The following is a 13,977-nucleotide window of genomic DNA, read 5'->3' on the forward strand; positions in this document are numbered from 1 at the left end:
AAAGTGGAAAAGGGGAAAAGTCGGGGAAACGAAAGGGAAGTAGCCGGCAAAGCAGCCGTGGGCGTCTCCCTCCGCCGGTGGGCGGGGCCAGGGGCGGTCCGGCCCCGCCCCGGTCTCGCGATGGGCGCTGGCCCCGCCCCCAGGGGTAACGGCCGTACCCGCCGGGCCTCGCGGGCGCTGTTTACGGCGGCGCAGCCAATGGGCGTGCGCGGCGCGCGGGCGGCGCGGCCAATGGGCCGGCGGGGCGGTGCGTTTGAACGGCGCGGCGCGAGCGCAGGGGCCCGCGCGGCCCGGCGCGGTCCGTGCGCTCCCCGCCATGCCCGGCCGCCCCGACGACTACGAGGTGCTGCTCACCATCGGCGCCGGCTCCTACGGGAAGTGCCGCAAGGTCCGCCGCAAGGCCGACGGCAAGGTGAGCGGCAGGGGAACCGGCGGCAGCGCAGCTTTGCCGCTGCCGTGCGTCCCTGCCCGGTGCTGGCGGCTCTCCGCGACACTCGAGCGGCTCTGGCAGCCGCGCGGCCCGGCCGCTGTCGCGGTCACTCCCCAGGGTGTTTGTGCCTCCGCAGATCTTGGTATGGAAGGAACTGGACTATGGCGCGATGACGGAGTCGGAGAAGCAGATGCTCGTGTCGGAGGTGAACCTGCTGAGGGAGCTGCGGCACCCGAACATCGTGCGCTACTACGATCGCATCATCGACAGGAGCAGCACCACGCTGTACATCGTCATGGAGTACTGCGACGGGGGAGACCTGGCCAGCCTCATCGCCAAGTGCGCCAAAGAAAGGCATGTGGAGCGTGTTTGGAGTGTCTGGCGCGGGGCTTGGGCAGCCCGGGGAGAAGGGAAAGTTACTTTGTAACTTCTGAGCAGTTTCGAGTTTAAACCTCTGGGCCCGACAACTCTTCTCAAACGTGAAAGGTTTTGTACAAAGTTACAACAGCGATGGGAACTGTGCTATTGGCTGCATCACCCGATTGGATGTTGGTGCTGAAGTATAAGAAACCCCGAGCTCACCTGGGAGGCAGATGCTGTTGAGGGGTTTCTGGCTATGAATGGGGTTAGGAACAGAAACCAGGAGGTTACAGCTCTTTTTGACAGGCAACATGGTCTTCCCCTTGAGTAAAACTCCCGGGGTTTATGAGGACGCCAAAGTGTGTGGAAGGGAGGAGTGGTTTTGAATGCAATGTGAAAAGCTGTTTTACCTGCCTATATATAAAGTTTGGAGAGACATCAAGTTGATAAGTCTTCATCTTGGTCTAATCTCCTACTTAAGTATAGTGTCAGTTTTCACATTCTTAGGTCAAAACAAGTACATGACTCCACCTCTTTGTGAGGATAGCCTAAAACAGTTGTGCAGCTGCCTGCCAGCATCATTGTTTTCATTTAAGGAAGTTTGTATTAAAAAAATCAGCCCTGTTTTGGCTGTTACTATATGTATGCTCATTATTAATAAGTGGCAACATATTGTTATCTTAAGTGATCAAAGGGTCAGATCTCATCACAAAAACATCAAATTGACGTTTGTAAATAATGAAAATGCTATGTGTTTGTTAGATGGTTTGGGAGCGGGAGGAAATACTGCAGTTATTCTGCAATGAAAGCCTCAATGTCATCTAACATATTTGCAGTGATTTTTAAAAACAATTAGTTTTAAAGGTTGAATATGTAGATGCCTGTTGCTGATAGTGCTTGAGTGGTGTTTTATGACAGTACCATGAAAAAAGAACTAATGGAACTTTTATGGAACTAAAACTGGCAGTGACTTATCGAACTGATGTGTGTTCAGAAAATCCATTAAACAATGTGTTCGTTTTGCAGGCATTTCTTGGATGAAAGCTTTGTTCTCCGAGTGCTGACCCAGTTAACGTTGGCCCTGAAGGAGTGTCACAGACGGAGCGATGGTGCAGTCGCTGTGCACCGGGACCTGAAACCAGCAAATGTCTTTCTAGATGGCAAACAGAACGTGAAACTTGGAGACTTTGGGCTGGCCAGGATATTGCGCCATAACACCAGCTTTGCCACAACGTTTGTCGGCACTCCATATTACATGTCTCCAGTAAGGCCTCCTTCTATACCTTATCTTCCCTTCTGCCCCTCCAAGGTGTGCTCTGTTGGTCTCAGAGTCCATGAATGTTTGGGAGGTTTTAATGAAGCCTTATTGGTCTTAAATGCAGGTGACTTTTTCATAAAGTATGTGTGCTCTGGAGACAAGGTTATCCTGCAGTTATTTTCATCTCCTTTCTTCCCCACACAATCAACTTCCTTCTAATAACAGTTGCTCTTTGCTGTATAAGTTTTGTTATATTCTTGGGACACTAGAGGTGTTGGAGTATATTGTTCCTGAAAAGGAATAGGGAAGTTAGAGACCTTTTATGCTTCATACTGTTAAGGTAAAGACCTTATTAAATTACCTTCTAATGGTAGGATTTTAAATTATAGTGGAAATGAGCAGGAATTACTTATTTCCCTGATACAGGGCACTTTGTGTGGGAAAAATTAATGTTGACTGAAATAGAGTTGCATCAATTAAAGATTGCTGCAACCACTTCAGTCTTCTACAGTGTAGTACTGCTACAAATAGTTAAAATCCTTCTAGTAAGAGTAGATATGGATATTAGTTAAGATGGAATATTAGAAGTTGCTCCAGTATATAATGGTTTATTTCAGGTTTGAATGGTAGCTGATTATCCTGCAATAGTGGAACCATGTCTTTGTAATAAACCTAAGATTGTTCTCTTTCTTTAGGAACAAATGAACTACTTGTCATACAATGAGAAATCTGACATCTGGTCGCTGGGATGTATCGTGTATGAATTATGTGCTCTCTCGTAAGTAGGGTGGTGTGGTAACAAATGTGGAAACATAACTGCTAATGCAGGTGTGCTTGTAATTTGTGTAGATGAAAGCTTAAAGGTTTCAGAGACTAGTCCTAGATTCTTATTTCTCTATTGGTCTTGACATTAGATAGTCAAAACAAACCTTGACTGCAGCTTTTTTTTTCATAGTCTGATACGTTTTTGTTTTTTTTCCTGAAAATAAGTCCTGTAAAACTAGTGAAAGAATCCAAGAAAACTTTTCTTCTTCAGGCCTCCATTTACAGCTTTCAACCAAAAGGAGCTGGCAGAAAAGATAAGGGAAGGGAGGGTCAGGCGAATACCATATCGTTACTCAGATGATCTGAACAACCTTCTCAGGGACATGCTGAATGTAAAGGTAAGAGCCAATTACTAATTTCTCCACCTGTGATTTGAGCTAGTACTGAAATACTAGCTTTTCTTCTCAATTATGAAACAAACCTACCTGAAATAGTGGTTGTTATCACCTTGTCACTGGCAGTGTCACTTGTAGAGGGAGGAGTTTGCTCTGAGTCCATCAGAGGCAGCAGTTCAAGTGTCATGCCAGGGTCACAGGGTGCCAAAAGGTGGCCTCAATATTGGCTTACATGGGGTTTCCTGATTGCATGCTTATTGAGGCCTTATAACTTCAGGGTTAAAATGGTTCTAGTGTGTTTAGGAGCTGGAAGGGGCTGTTTTTTCTTCATTTTAGGGTTGGCTTTATATGGCTAATGTATATCTTGCTCCCCTACACCTGGTGAGGAGATATTGAGGAGAATACGGCAGGGGCAATAAAGTTGTAACAAGTGCCAAGCCTCCAGCAGGCATGGACTGTTCAGCAGAGTGTTAGCTGAGCAACGTGCTGGCAGCTGCCTCTACAGGCTCACTCACCCCCTCTGACTCTGCAGGGAGGGGGTCCCTGGGCTGGGAGACACAGTCATGCAGCTCTAGAGCTGAAGGCTGGTAACAGCCTTCTCCCTTAGCTTTTATCATCCTGCTGTGCTACAGCTTCCCAACTCCAGTTTTCTCCAATCTCTCCTTTGCTTTGTAACACCTTAGCTGATCTTGCTTGGAAATGTCTGACCTCGCTGTTTCTCTTTACAGATGGAACCTGTTGCTAATGCCTTTCCATTTCCTAATTTCCTTTAGGATTATTGCCGACCTTCTGTTGAAGATATTCTGCGGCACCCCTTGATAGAAGATATGGCAACAGAAGAACAAAAACAGAATTCTGAAAGAAGATGCCTCAAACTGTGGGAGCCAGAAAGGCTGCAGTTCTCAGATGTTGTAGTAAATGAGCTGAAACGAAAGGAGCAACAGTTACAGGAGCGAGAGCAAGCCATTAAAGAGAGAGAACAGCGTCTGGAGCGTATGCTATTCCATTTTGGGAAGGGGGTGGCAATGGGATTCTGATTCAGTCAGAGGAAGAAAAAGTAGACAGTTTTCACAACCCTCATTTTAATGCACTAAGATACTGTAGTACTTCATTCACCACTAGAATTGGGTCTAAAGACCAAACCAAGAATGCTAGGGGCTTACTCTGCTATACTAGCTTCTTTTTTAAGTTACTAAGACTTGGTAGTTTGGATACGGAAATCTGGTTTATGAAGATTGTTAAACCTGAGTGGCAATTAGGAAAGTATACAGAAATGTAGGGTCTGCACTGTGCAGTGTAGGTTGCTTTTTCACCTACTGTGTAAGTAAACATTGCTTATTCTAACATGTAGCCTAAGACGAGCCTCATGCTGGAAAAAAAAAATCTTTGAGTAAACTGTCAATTGCTTTTATAAAAGCTGCTCCCCACAGGTAGCTTACCTGTGAGTCTATAGATGGCTGGTCCTCAAGTGTTGGTATTTCCTCCACATGAAATATCTCTCTGCATATGCAGTAAGCTCTGTAATGCAGTTTTTAACCATGTGGATTTTTTTGTCTGAGCCTGAATAACAGCTGCTGCTGTTGTAAGCAGGGTGTTAAATCATAGCTGGATTATAATATCTGATATATAAATATTTAAACCTGGTGTCATGTGCGCCATGAGTTAATGTGCAGAATAGAAAGTTGCTGTCTCTTTGTTGCATACGTGTCAGAGTTTGGGACAGAAGCGTGCCTGGCATTTCAGAGTACTTGTCAGTGCTTTATTAGTGCATTGATAAAGGTGTATCTACACAGCAGTAACCTTTGTTTAGAGCCATCGAATCAGAAGTGTGGGTGCACCTGACTGGCTATTACTGCTGTCTTTCCCTGTAAGAGAAGCCCACCATGCACAGTCACTCTAACATTTACATGTTCAAGCTGCATACTGCCGTATTTCTGCTTCCAGAGAGAGAACGGGAGCTCAGTGTTCGGGAGAGACTGGCAGAGGACAAACTTGCTAGGTATCTTACTAACCTATAATAGTCTATATTAGAAGCTCTACAGTCTTACAACAAAAAGCTTAAACTTCTCTTCCCACACCAGAGCTGAAAGCCTGCTGAAGAGGTGCAGTCTCCAGAAGCAGCAGCAGCAGGAGGTAACGTGTGCGGAAGGCCCAGGTATGCAAATACTCCGGCAGGCGCTTGCACGGGTCGATGTAGTCTGGTGTGAGCAGAAGAAAGCCCCTGGTGCTCAGCGTGCTCACCACAGTCCCCTTGGGGAAAGGCAAAGCCCACTTATGGCTGCAAGGTTGAGAAGAGACTTTTGATTTTTCTGCTTTGCAAAAGGACTTAATGAGTGATGCTCAACCATAAGCCTGAGTTAGCACTGTTTGCACTGCAGTTTGGTGCTGTCTGAGAAATGAGGTTCTTGTGGTGACCCAAACCTTTCTCAGAGTTGCACTTATTTTATGTGTGGATGTCTTTTTACAGACCTTTGATTTGGTTAATTTAAATAAAATTGTACATGTTGAATAAATTCAGTTTTCATTAAACTTCCAAAAGCTTCAGCATGGGAAGTACTATTTTTTTGCAAGGGACCCAGCTGTGACTGGTGGATGCATCATATAAACTATGAAGAATACACATTGCTATTATAGAAAGAAAAACTCATATTTGAAAATGTACTAAAACACTTCCTGACTACCTCTAGTCCAATCTGTTTTATGGTAGTATTTTATACTCACTTTGCCCTTGGTTGAACATTCTTTGCTATCGTAAGGGTATCATCTGTTAATTGCTCCCATCTGTTATTATTAAAAATAATATTCAAGTATCTAAATGCCTTTTTAAATAGTGGTAGGGATAGTGAAGGGCTGGGTCAGAAGTAGTACTCTAGAACAAAGATGTGTGAACACTCTTTAACGTGCAGTAACCCTCTCTTCATTTAGTTTTGGTCTGATAAAGCAAGATAAGCATGTCACTGCCTCCAAAGCAAATAAAACTGAAGTAGCTTTTTCTTTTTTTCCAAGAAATGCCTATCAGAGCAGAAAAGGACACAAGTAAAATGCCCCTAGCAAGGGAGTGCTTGAGCTGTACCTAACATTTCTGTCAACTTTGGGAATTCCACCTGTCTCAACATCTTGTCTGACATCGACACATTAAAGAATTTGAGAACAAACTTGCTTTTGGCTTTCTGATGTTGCATCTAAAACTGGATGACTGAAGGCAAATGAGCTTCAGCTCTTACTTCTGTTCTCTTCTGCATTTCCCACCCCTTTACATGATATTTGACCTTACCAGGCATATTAGTTTTTGAGGATAGGCAAAACCTGTTTGTGTTAATACCTCAAGCTGGATAATGCAGCAAAGTGAACCTAGTTATTATAAAACTGACCAAATTTTTCACTATCTGTAGAGCATGTGATTTGCTGCCCTTCTATTTCATTCCATGGTGCTCTTGTAACAGTGTTTCTAAAATTATGCCCATTCTCATACAAATGGACCAAGTGTTTCTCCAATAGTGGTACTAAGATTGCTTGCTTGTGTTTTCAGTTGCTCAAATATTGCTGTATTTTTCACAACTGGGTTGCATCTCACACATATCTTAGATCCCTAATTTCTCCTAGAAGTCCATTGGGTGGTTCACTTGACAATAAATTGGAATACCAAAAATCCAGGGTTTTTAAGACTGTGTCCTAGACACTGCCCTATTTTTACAGGGATGTTCTGATTCTTAGTGAACCATTTAATGTTAAAACAGACCTGACTTACATTGATGAAGCTAAAAAATGCTGAAATATTTACTGGCTTTTAAAATTCATTCTTGCTCTTTTGTGCTTATTGCATGTTTGCTGTAGCCTCATAAATTGACAATTAAGGCTTCAGTGTTGAGATTAGAATAGTGAGACCTCTGATTGAGTAAAAATCATGCTTTAAGTTGGGCCTTGTGAAGTTGTCTCTTATGTGAGGCAACTCAGCTGTTACAGTAGTTTTTGATGGCAGTTTTTCTACTCTTAAATCATTGACTGCCTTTTGATGGTGGCATGCTATAGGATATTCTATGAAAATTCCTGTTCTGAAGGCTGCAGTGAAAGCAGCCTGTTAATTTTCAATTCACCTAAACTCATTACTCACCAAGTCAGAGCCTAATTTGTACCCCAGTGACTTAATACAAGGATGGAGTTGGAATGATGTGGGTGAAGTACAAAAACCACTAGCCAGGTTGAGTCTCCCCTTGCTGTGAAGCAAAGACAAGGTTTTTTCAGTAGCTGAAAATTCATTCTGCATTTTCTTTTGGAACTGGCTTATGTTACTGTTTATTTAATTCCTGTCCTTCAGAAGAAACATGTCTTCTTTCCTTAATCAACTAATCTTTCCTTAGGTATTGGGAGGTGCACCCTAAAAACTACTATGGCATATATCTTTTTACAATGATCATTTAAAAGGCTTGTTTTCAATTTTTTTCTCAAAAAATAGAAAATAATTGTTGCTATTAACAGAGATGCATTTAATTAGATGACTTAAAGCCATAGGTAGATGACAAATTGGGCATCAGGGTTAAAAGCAATAAATGCTGGAAGATGCACTAATGCAGTACTTTTTGATTTCTTAAGATAACACACTCCTGCTTCCCCTTTCTACAACCAAGAAGAACTCACACTATGATGGAACTGAAGAGAAAGCTGTACCTCATAATATGGAAAACTATTTCCTTTCCAAAGGAAAAAGCTCTGATCTCAAAAGGCGTCTCTATGCTGCAAATCTACGGGCTCAAGCACTGGCTGAACTGGAAAAAAACTATCAACTAAAGAGCAGACAAATCTTGGGCATGCGTTGAAACTGTAACAGATACATTTATCTTTGAAAAGAAGATTAAATGTATAGGCAGATACTTGTGCCTCCCTCTCTTAAGCTAGAACCTACTGAGAAATTATTTTAGCAGTTATACAAACTCTTCGTTTATGACAGGTAGTTTATGATAAATGGATAAGATGCTATATGATGAAAATAGGTACTTTTGATACCAAATAAAACAAACTGAATTAATTGTACTATTAAAGAAAAATATTTTGGTCCTCCTGTTTACCATACTTTACTCTTCTGAAAATATAAAGAATGAATATATATAAATTATTTGTTTAAAATCTGATGTGAAAAACTTTTCAGGTGAAAAATGTACAGAGAGTTTCAGTCTGTAGGTTAAAATGTTGTATGTAATGCACAGTTGTTGATAAAGGAAGTGTTTATATTCTGTATATGTGGGAAAACAGTGCCTTCTTTTCTGCACTTGTAAATATTTTTTAACCGAAGAGCACAAAGATTTTATCCATCTCTTCCTGCTAAGTAAGTGCTCTATCAAAGTAGGCTGCTTTTAACTTTATGTTTTGACTAATGTGTGGGATGGGTCAGAATAACGTAACTTCTGAGTTTATATTCCTTTCTGCCTGAGCAGCTGAATGCCTTGTCCATCCTCCTACAAGGCCTGTGCCAGGGCAGGGCAATTGAAATAGCACCTTCTTTGCCTTGCCTTGAAGCTGTGCTATAAACTGATCCCCTGAGACTGCTGTCCAGGATGAGACACCATCCAGTGTATTAGCATCTGGGTTTTGGGGTGGGGCAGTTGTCCTTTAAACAGCAAATCCTTATGTTCTTGAATAACTTGTGGAACCCAACAACAGATCTGCTCTAGCAGATTCTTAACAACCCAGCAGAACTTAACATTTGCTTGTGGAACGGTTGCTGTTTTCACCACAACCTTTGCTTAAAAGAATTAGACATGACTATTTTGTTTGCTGATCTAAAACTACCAATATTTTGGTGGTCATTCCCTAGCAGTAGGTGTGGTGGGAATGTGCCAATGTGTCTCAGTGCAGCTTTCCTCTGCATTCATTTGTATTTCTGAGGCTGCTCACACGTATGTGGAGGATAAATCCCTGCCTGGTCACCATGTTTGCACACTCAGGTTTTTCTGTTCTGTGCCTGAATTACTGCATTGCACTGCAATACAGTTCTGGCCTTCATGTGGATCTTTATGGCTTAACCCATAAAACATTAAAGGGTAGGATACAGTGGTGTCAGTACAATTGATAAAAAAAAAGGATTCAAGAATGTTTTGTCTATAAAATGCAGCTATCAGTGAAAGGAGGAAAACAGGCAGCTAAGAAAATGAATACTGATTCGTGAGAGACTATATTCAGAGTCACAGAATGGTTTGAGTTGAAAGGGACCTTACAGAACATCTGGTTCCAGCCTCACAGCCATGGACAGAGACACTTCACTAGACCAGGTTGCTCAGAACTCCATCCAGCCTGGCCTTGAACACTGCCAGGGACCATTCAAGAAACATCCATAATTTCTCTGAGCAATCTGTTCCAGTGCCTCACCCACCCTCACAGCAAGAACTTCTTCCTAGGATCTAGTCTAAACCTACTCTGGGTTAAAAGCCATTCCCCCTTGTCACAACGTGCTCTAGTGAACAGACTATCATCTTTCTTGTGGGCTCTGTCCAGGTATGGGAGGGCCACAGTTAGGTCACCCCAGAGCCTTCTCTCCCAGGCTGAACAATCCCAATATTCTTACTCTTTCCTCACAGGGGAGGAGCTCCATCCCTCTAACCCTCTTGTGAAAGGGCTGGCGTTTGCAAATGTTTTTTCCTTTAACACAACCAAGGTAAGAAAATGGCTTGAGAGCATTTTTTTTTTCTCTTGGGACACACGTTTCTCTATTTAAAAGTAAAATGCCTTGAGAGAGCACTGTCTTTGGCATTCCTCTTCCTTTAATACTCTAGTAACCTCAAGATGGCACTGTTGCCTTGTCATTCATAAGAACATCCTCTCTTATACATTCAAAATCTAATATCTTATTTACATTTATTTTTACCTAGTTTGTTTTAAGAACTTTGTTGCAAGATGCTGACTTTCTTTGGCTACGGATGCTTTAGTACTTGCTGGTGCAATTAATTATAATTATCTCTGATTTGCCATTTTGCATCTTATATGCATGCATTATAAAAATAGCTGAATCAAAGTCCTGCTTAACAACTACACTGTTATGAATCCGAAATGCTACAGAGTGTGCAACTGTATCAATCACAGTGGCAGGAATAAATGAGAACACCTTAGGTTACAACTGTAGCATTAAGCTGCTTAACTGTATTCCTTACAGCATCTTCTTGAAGTATTATCACTCTAATATGATAAATGCAGTATTTCTTGAGGTTTTTGAAATAAGAACTTCCTACCAGTACATGTCAAACATAGTAAAAGGCATCCTGGAGATGGTCTTCATTCTCTCTCAGGATTTCTGCTTTGGAATACTGAAATTCACGTTTTCCTACAAGGGCATTATTGTTTTTCCAACAGAACGTGCGCAGCATTGGAATCACACTCAGGATGCAATTTTCAAATATATTCAGGAAATAGAACATTCACAAATAGAACATTTATAGGAATGGTGACTGCTTATGGAGTGCTTTCAAAACATTGCCATCATGCTGATGGATGTACTAATGTCTTAGGGAACTGTGTACATATGGATATGGTACAGCTTAAGCCTTACAGAATGATAATAATGGTGTACACTGTGGAATGTTGTGAGAGAAATTAATTACTGTTTAATACAGGAATTTTAATAATATGATTAGTTGTGAGCACCTCTGAAATTGCAGAAGTTTTATATGCATAGAAACATCAAGGATAGCCAGGAGGGGAAGTTGCATCATCTTTGAAAAATACAGTCCAGTCTCCTGGTTTTCAACAGTTATGCCCTGTCCCCTCTGCTGCCAGCTGAACAGCACTTAAACAGTGGGAAAGTGCTGGGAGGCCCATCAAACTTCTTTGTAAAAGTGGGAGGTGCCACTTCTGAGTCTCCATCTCTTTGGTCCCTGTGGCAAATGTGGACCCTGTACTCTAGAAGTGTCTTCTCTACAGCGGTAAATCTGCATTTCTCCACCTGTGGCAGACCTTTGGCTGTTGTTCATCACCCATTTCAACAAAGGAATGAGGAAAATATGTGGGGGGACCATAATGCCATCAGTGGAGCTGATGCTGTGCCAGAGATCCAGTATCCCCTGCACAGGGTGTTAATAGAGTCTAGGTGTAATAGCATATAAAACTTCTCAAAACCACTCCTGACAGCCAGAACACACCATTCTCTGTCGTGTTCTCACCTCCAAAGAAAGTTGTAAAACACCAGTAGCAGCATTTCCAGGTTTTCACCCAGCTTTAGTGGTTATTGCTTAGGGTTGATGGTTTAGCCTTCAGTGTTTGCCACAGGTTGCCAGAAGTTTATGGCTTATCCCTGTGGTCCAGGGCCTATGGTTTATTGATCCCTGTGCTCTCACACCTCCTGCTTTTTTTGGTTTAAGATTCATAGCCTATGTTTAGTGTTTTGTGGTTTATTGGGTAAATTATAAACTCCTGAAAGATACAATTCTCAAATTCTACCCCTGAAGCAAGATTTGTAAGTTTCCTTCTTCACTGTACAGGGTTCATCTCTCTGTAGTCTGTGTTGATTGATTCTGGGACTGCTCTTAGCTTAGCTAATGAAGTCCTCAGAATGGATCAGACACAGGTGAAGGAAGGGGTGGATGGGTGGGTGGTGTCAGGTGTCATGCCAGGGTAGGCATTTCTCTTCATGAGGAGCTCCTGGGGACAGAAAGGAGAGGCAAGAAGAGACTTCCATATCTGCCACAATTCCCTTCTTCCTCCAGTATCCATTTTCCTATCAATGCACACTATAGTTTATTTGATCACTTTCATGCCAGGGGGCACTAAGCATTCTAAATTGAACCTTACCAGCTCTGCCTGGCCATTTTGCAGGGGCCTACAGGTGGAAGATGAACAATTTGGGCAGGGGTTGAGCTGAAATGGCATTTTGCCACTTCTGATTTCCTCCCAGCTTTCACAGGGGGCGAGACCCCTGTCCCTGCAACCCACTTGCTTTTCACATTCACACGTGTGCCTGGTTGGCAGTTCAGGGTCACTGAAGTGGCTGCTGCAGTTTGAAACAGGGGCTCTTGTTTCCTTCTTTGGGTTTCCTAACCCCCTCCTAAAAGTTGGTGAGAAAGGACACAAAAATATTGCCTTGGAGGAAGGGGCTCAAAAGCATAAAGTTTATTTTTAACCATGAATAAAGTGTTTCATCCTCACAAAAAGTGTTTTCTCCTGACCCCCTTCCTTCAAACTCACAGGCTGAGTGATGATGTCTTGATGTGGTGAAGTTCCGGCACTCTGGGGAGAAGAAGAGAAGACAGAAACTGCTGGTCAGTGGAAGAAAACTCCTGTCCAGCCTCTCCCAGTGTCTCCAGTGCCCCCAGTGCTCAGGCCACACTGGGGCTGCTCAGAGTTGCACCCAAGCATCCTAATGGATTCTACATTTTGGAGAAGAGCAGGATGGAGGGATATATGCCACCTTCTCCATAGATGCAGGAGTGGGGTGCTTGTGTGCCACCTTGCACCCTCCCAGCACTGGTATTTGCACTGTGCCACGGAGCCAGGTACCCACCTGAGACTCCTGTGGCATGAGGAACAGCCAGGCCTGCCCTCTTTGTTGTGACAGGAAGGTCCCCACAGACCATGGCATGGAGCAGGATGTCCAGGGACTGGATCACCCCAAATGGCCATGGTAGCAGTGGAAGCAGATCTGCTTTGGGGGGCTGTACTATGGCATTCCTGTGGGACACAGGCAGAGCTCATCCAGGGGATGCTGCTCCCTCCCAGCCCCTCCTTTGCTCGTGCATCCCTGGGGATGTGAGGGTACACCCACTGCCTTCTCACCAGCACCTGGGAATCCCTGGGGATGTGAGGGTACACCCACTGCCTTCTCACCAGCACCTGCTCTTGTTCACAAACTCTGGGTTGTGAAAGAAAGCGTGTGGTGCTGCAAGAGGACAGCTGAGTAGGGAAAACCCTGAGTAGGGCAAACCCTCCCCTTACCCCCTACACCTGAGTTGGCCAAGAAAAATATCATAGGCCAAAGCTGAAAAGGGGAGTAGAACAGCCCAAATCCTTGTGCGACTGAAAACAAAGCCGGGATCCCTGCTCCTCCAGGAGTCCCGAGTGCACTCTGGATGTTCCATCACAAGCACAGAGCCCTCGGGGAGCTCGAACCTGTCCAGCAGCCTCACGACGGCTGCGGAAGCCACAGACGGACACCTTGAGGAGCAGCACCGGTTCCAGGTGAGGGGGAATGCGATGCTGTCAGCGGGGCTGATGAGGCAATGGGATGGAATAACGAGAGGAGAGCAGGCAGAAAACCGCTCGGGAGAGTCACTGCTCCTGCTGCTGATGCTGCAGATGCTTTATTGGTCACTTGCTTTTCTAAAATTTCTTGTTTTTTCAGTTTGTATTCTTCTTTCCTGGAAGTGAAGTAGCACTTGCTGCCGAGGTCAGTCTAAGCTCAGCATTATTGCCGTGATTTGCAGCGTTTGCTCGTGGCTTGCCATGTTTGCATTGCCTCAATGGCATGCGAGACTCCCTGTCAGGGAGATTGATTCTAAAGCCTTTCTGTGAGTCCTGCCCCAGCATCCCTTACCGAGCTGGTTCTCCACATCTTCAGCCTGGGAAAACTAACAACTTTCTCAAAAAAAAACCCAACACATACCAAACAAAAACCCCAAAACCAACCAACCAAACAAAACCAACCCAAACCCAAAATAAAAACCCCAACCAACAAAAAAGAGCCACCTCTCTCCCACCTCAAACCCCTCACCTTTAGAAAGTGGGATTGAAGAAATTACTATGCTGTAGTGAAGTGCTTTGAGATCTGTACATACTGAACAATACTATTTAAC

General features: G+C 43.7%; 1 protein-coding gene across 1 annotated transcript; it reads left to right on the forward strand.

The window, feature by feature from the left end:
- The first annotated feature begins 316 nt into the window (after positions 1–316).
- Positions 317–8,414, forward strand: NEK2 (NIMA related kinase 2). The gene is made up of 9 exons (XM_058020981.1): positions 317–412; positions 567–784; positions 1,817–2,054; positions 2,744–2,826; positions 3,085–3,211; positions 3,982–4,201; positions 5,153–5,207; positions 5,290–5,363; positions 7,799–8,414. The coding sequence occupies exons 1-9, from the start codon at positions 317–319 to the stop codon at positions 8,020–8,022; spliced, it is 1,335 nt and encodes a 444-aa protein (XP_057876964.1). The 3' UTR covers positions 8,023–8,414.
- The last annotated feature ends 5,563 nt before the right edge of the window (positions 8,415–13,977 follow it).

The sequence above is a fragment of the Melospiza georgiana genome, chromosome 3 (assembly GCF_028018845.1).
Source record: "Melospiza georgiana isolate bMelGeo1 chromosome 3, bMelGeo1.pri, whole genome shotgun sequence".
Classification (NCBI taxonomy): domain Eukaryota; kingdom Metazoa; phylum Chordata; class Aves; order Passeriformes; family Passerellidae; genus Melospiza; species Melospiza georgiana.

What these genes read in the sequence shown, in the direction of transcription:
- NEK2 (XM_058020981.1), top strand. Translation starts at nt 317, where the DNA reads ATGCCCGGCCGCCCCGACGACTACGAGGTGCTGCTCACCATCGGCGCC. An exon ending in GGGACATGCTGAATGTAAAG is followed by an intron (nt 3,212 to 3,981) that starts GTAAGAGCCAAT and finishes AATTTCCTTTAG; the next exon opens with GATTATTGCCGACCTTCTGT. An exon ending in GCAGAGGACAAACTTGCTAG is followed by an intron (nt 5,208 to 5,289) that starts GTATCTTACTAA and finishes TTCCCACACCAG; the next exon opens with AGCTGAAAGCCTGCTGAAGA.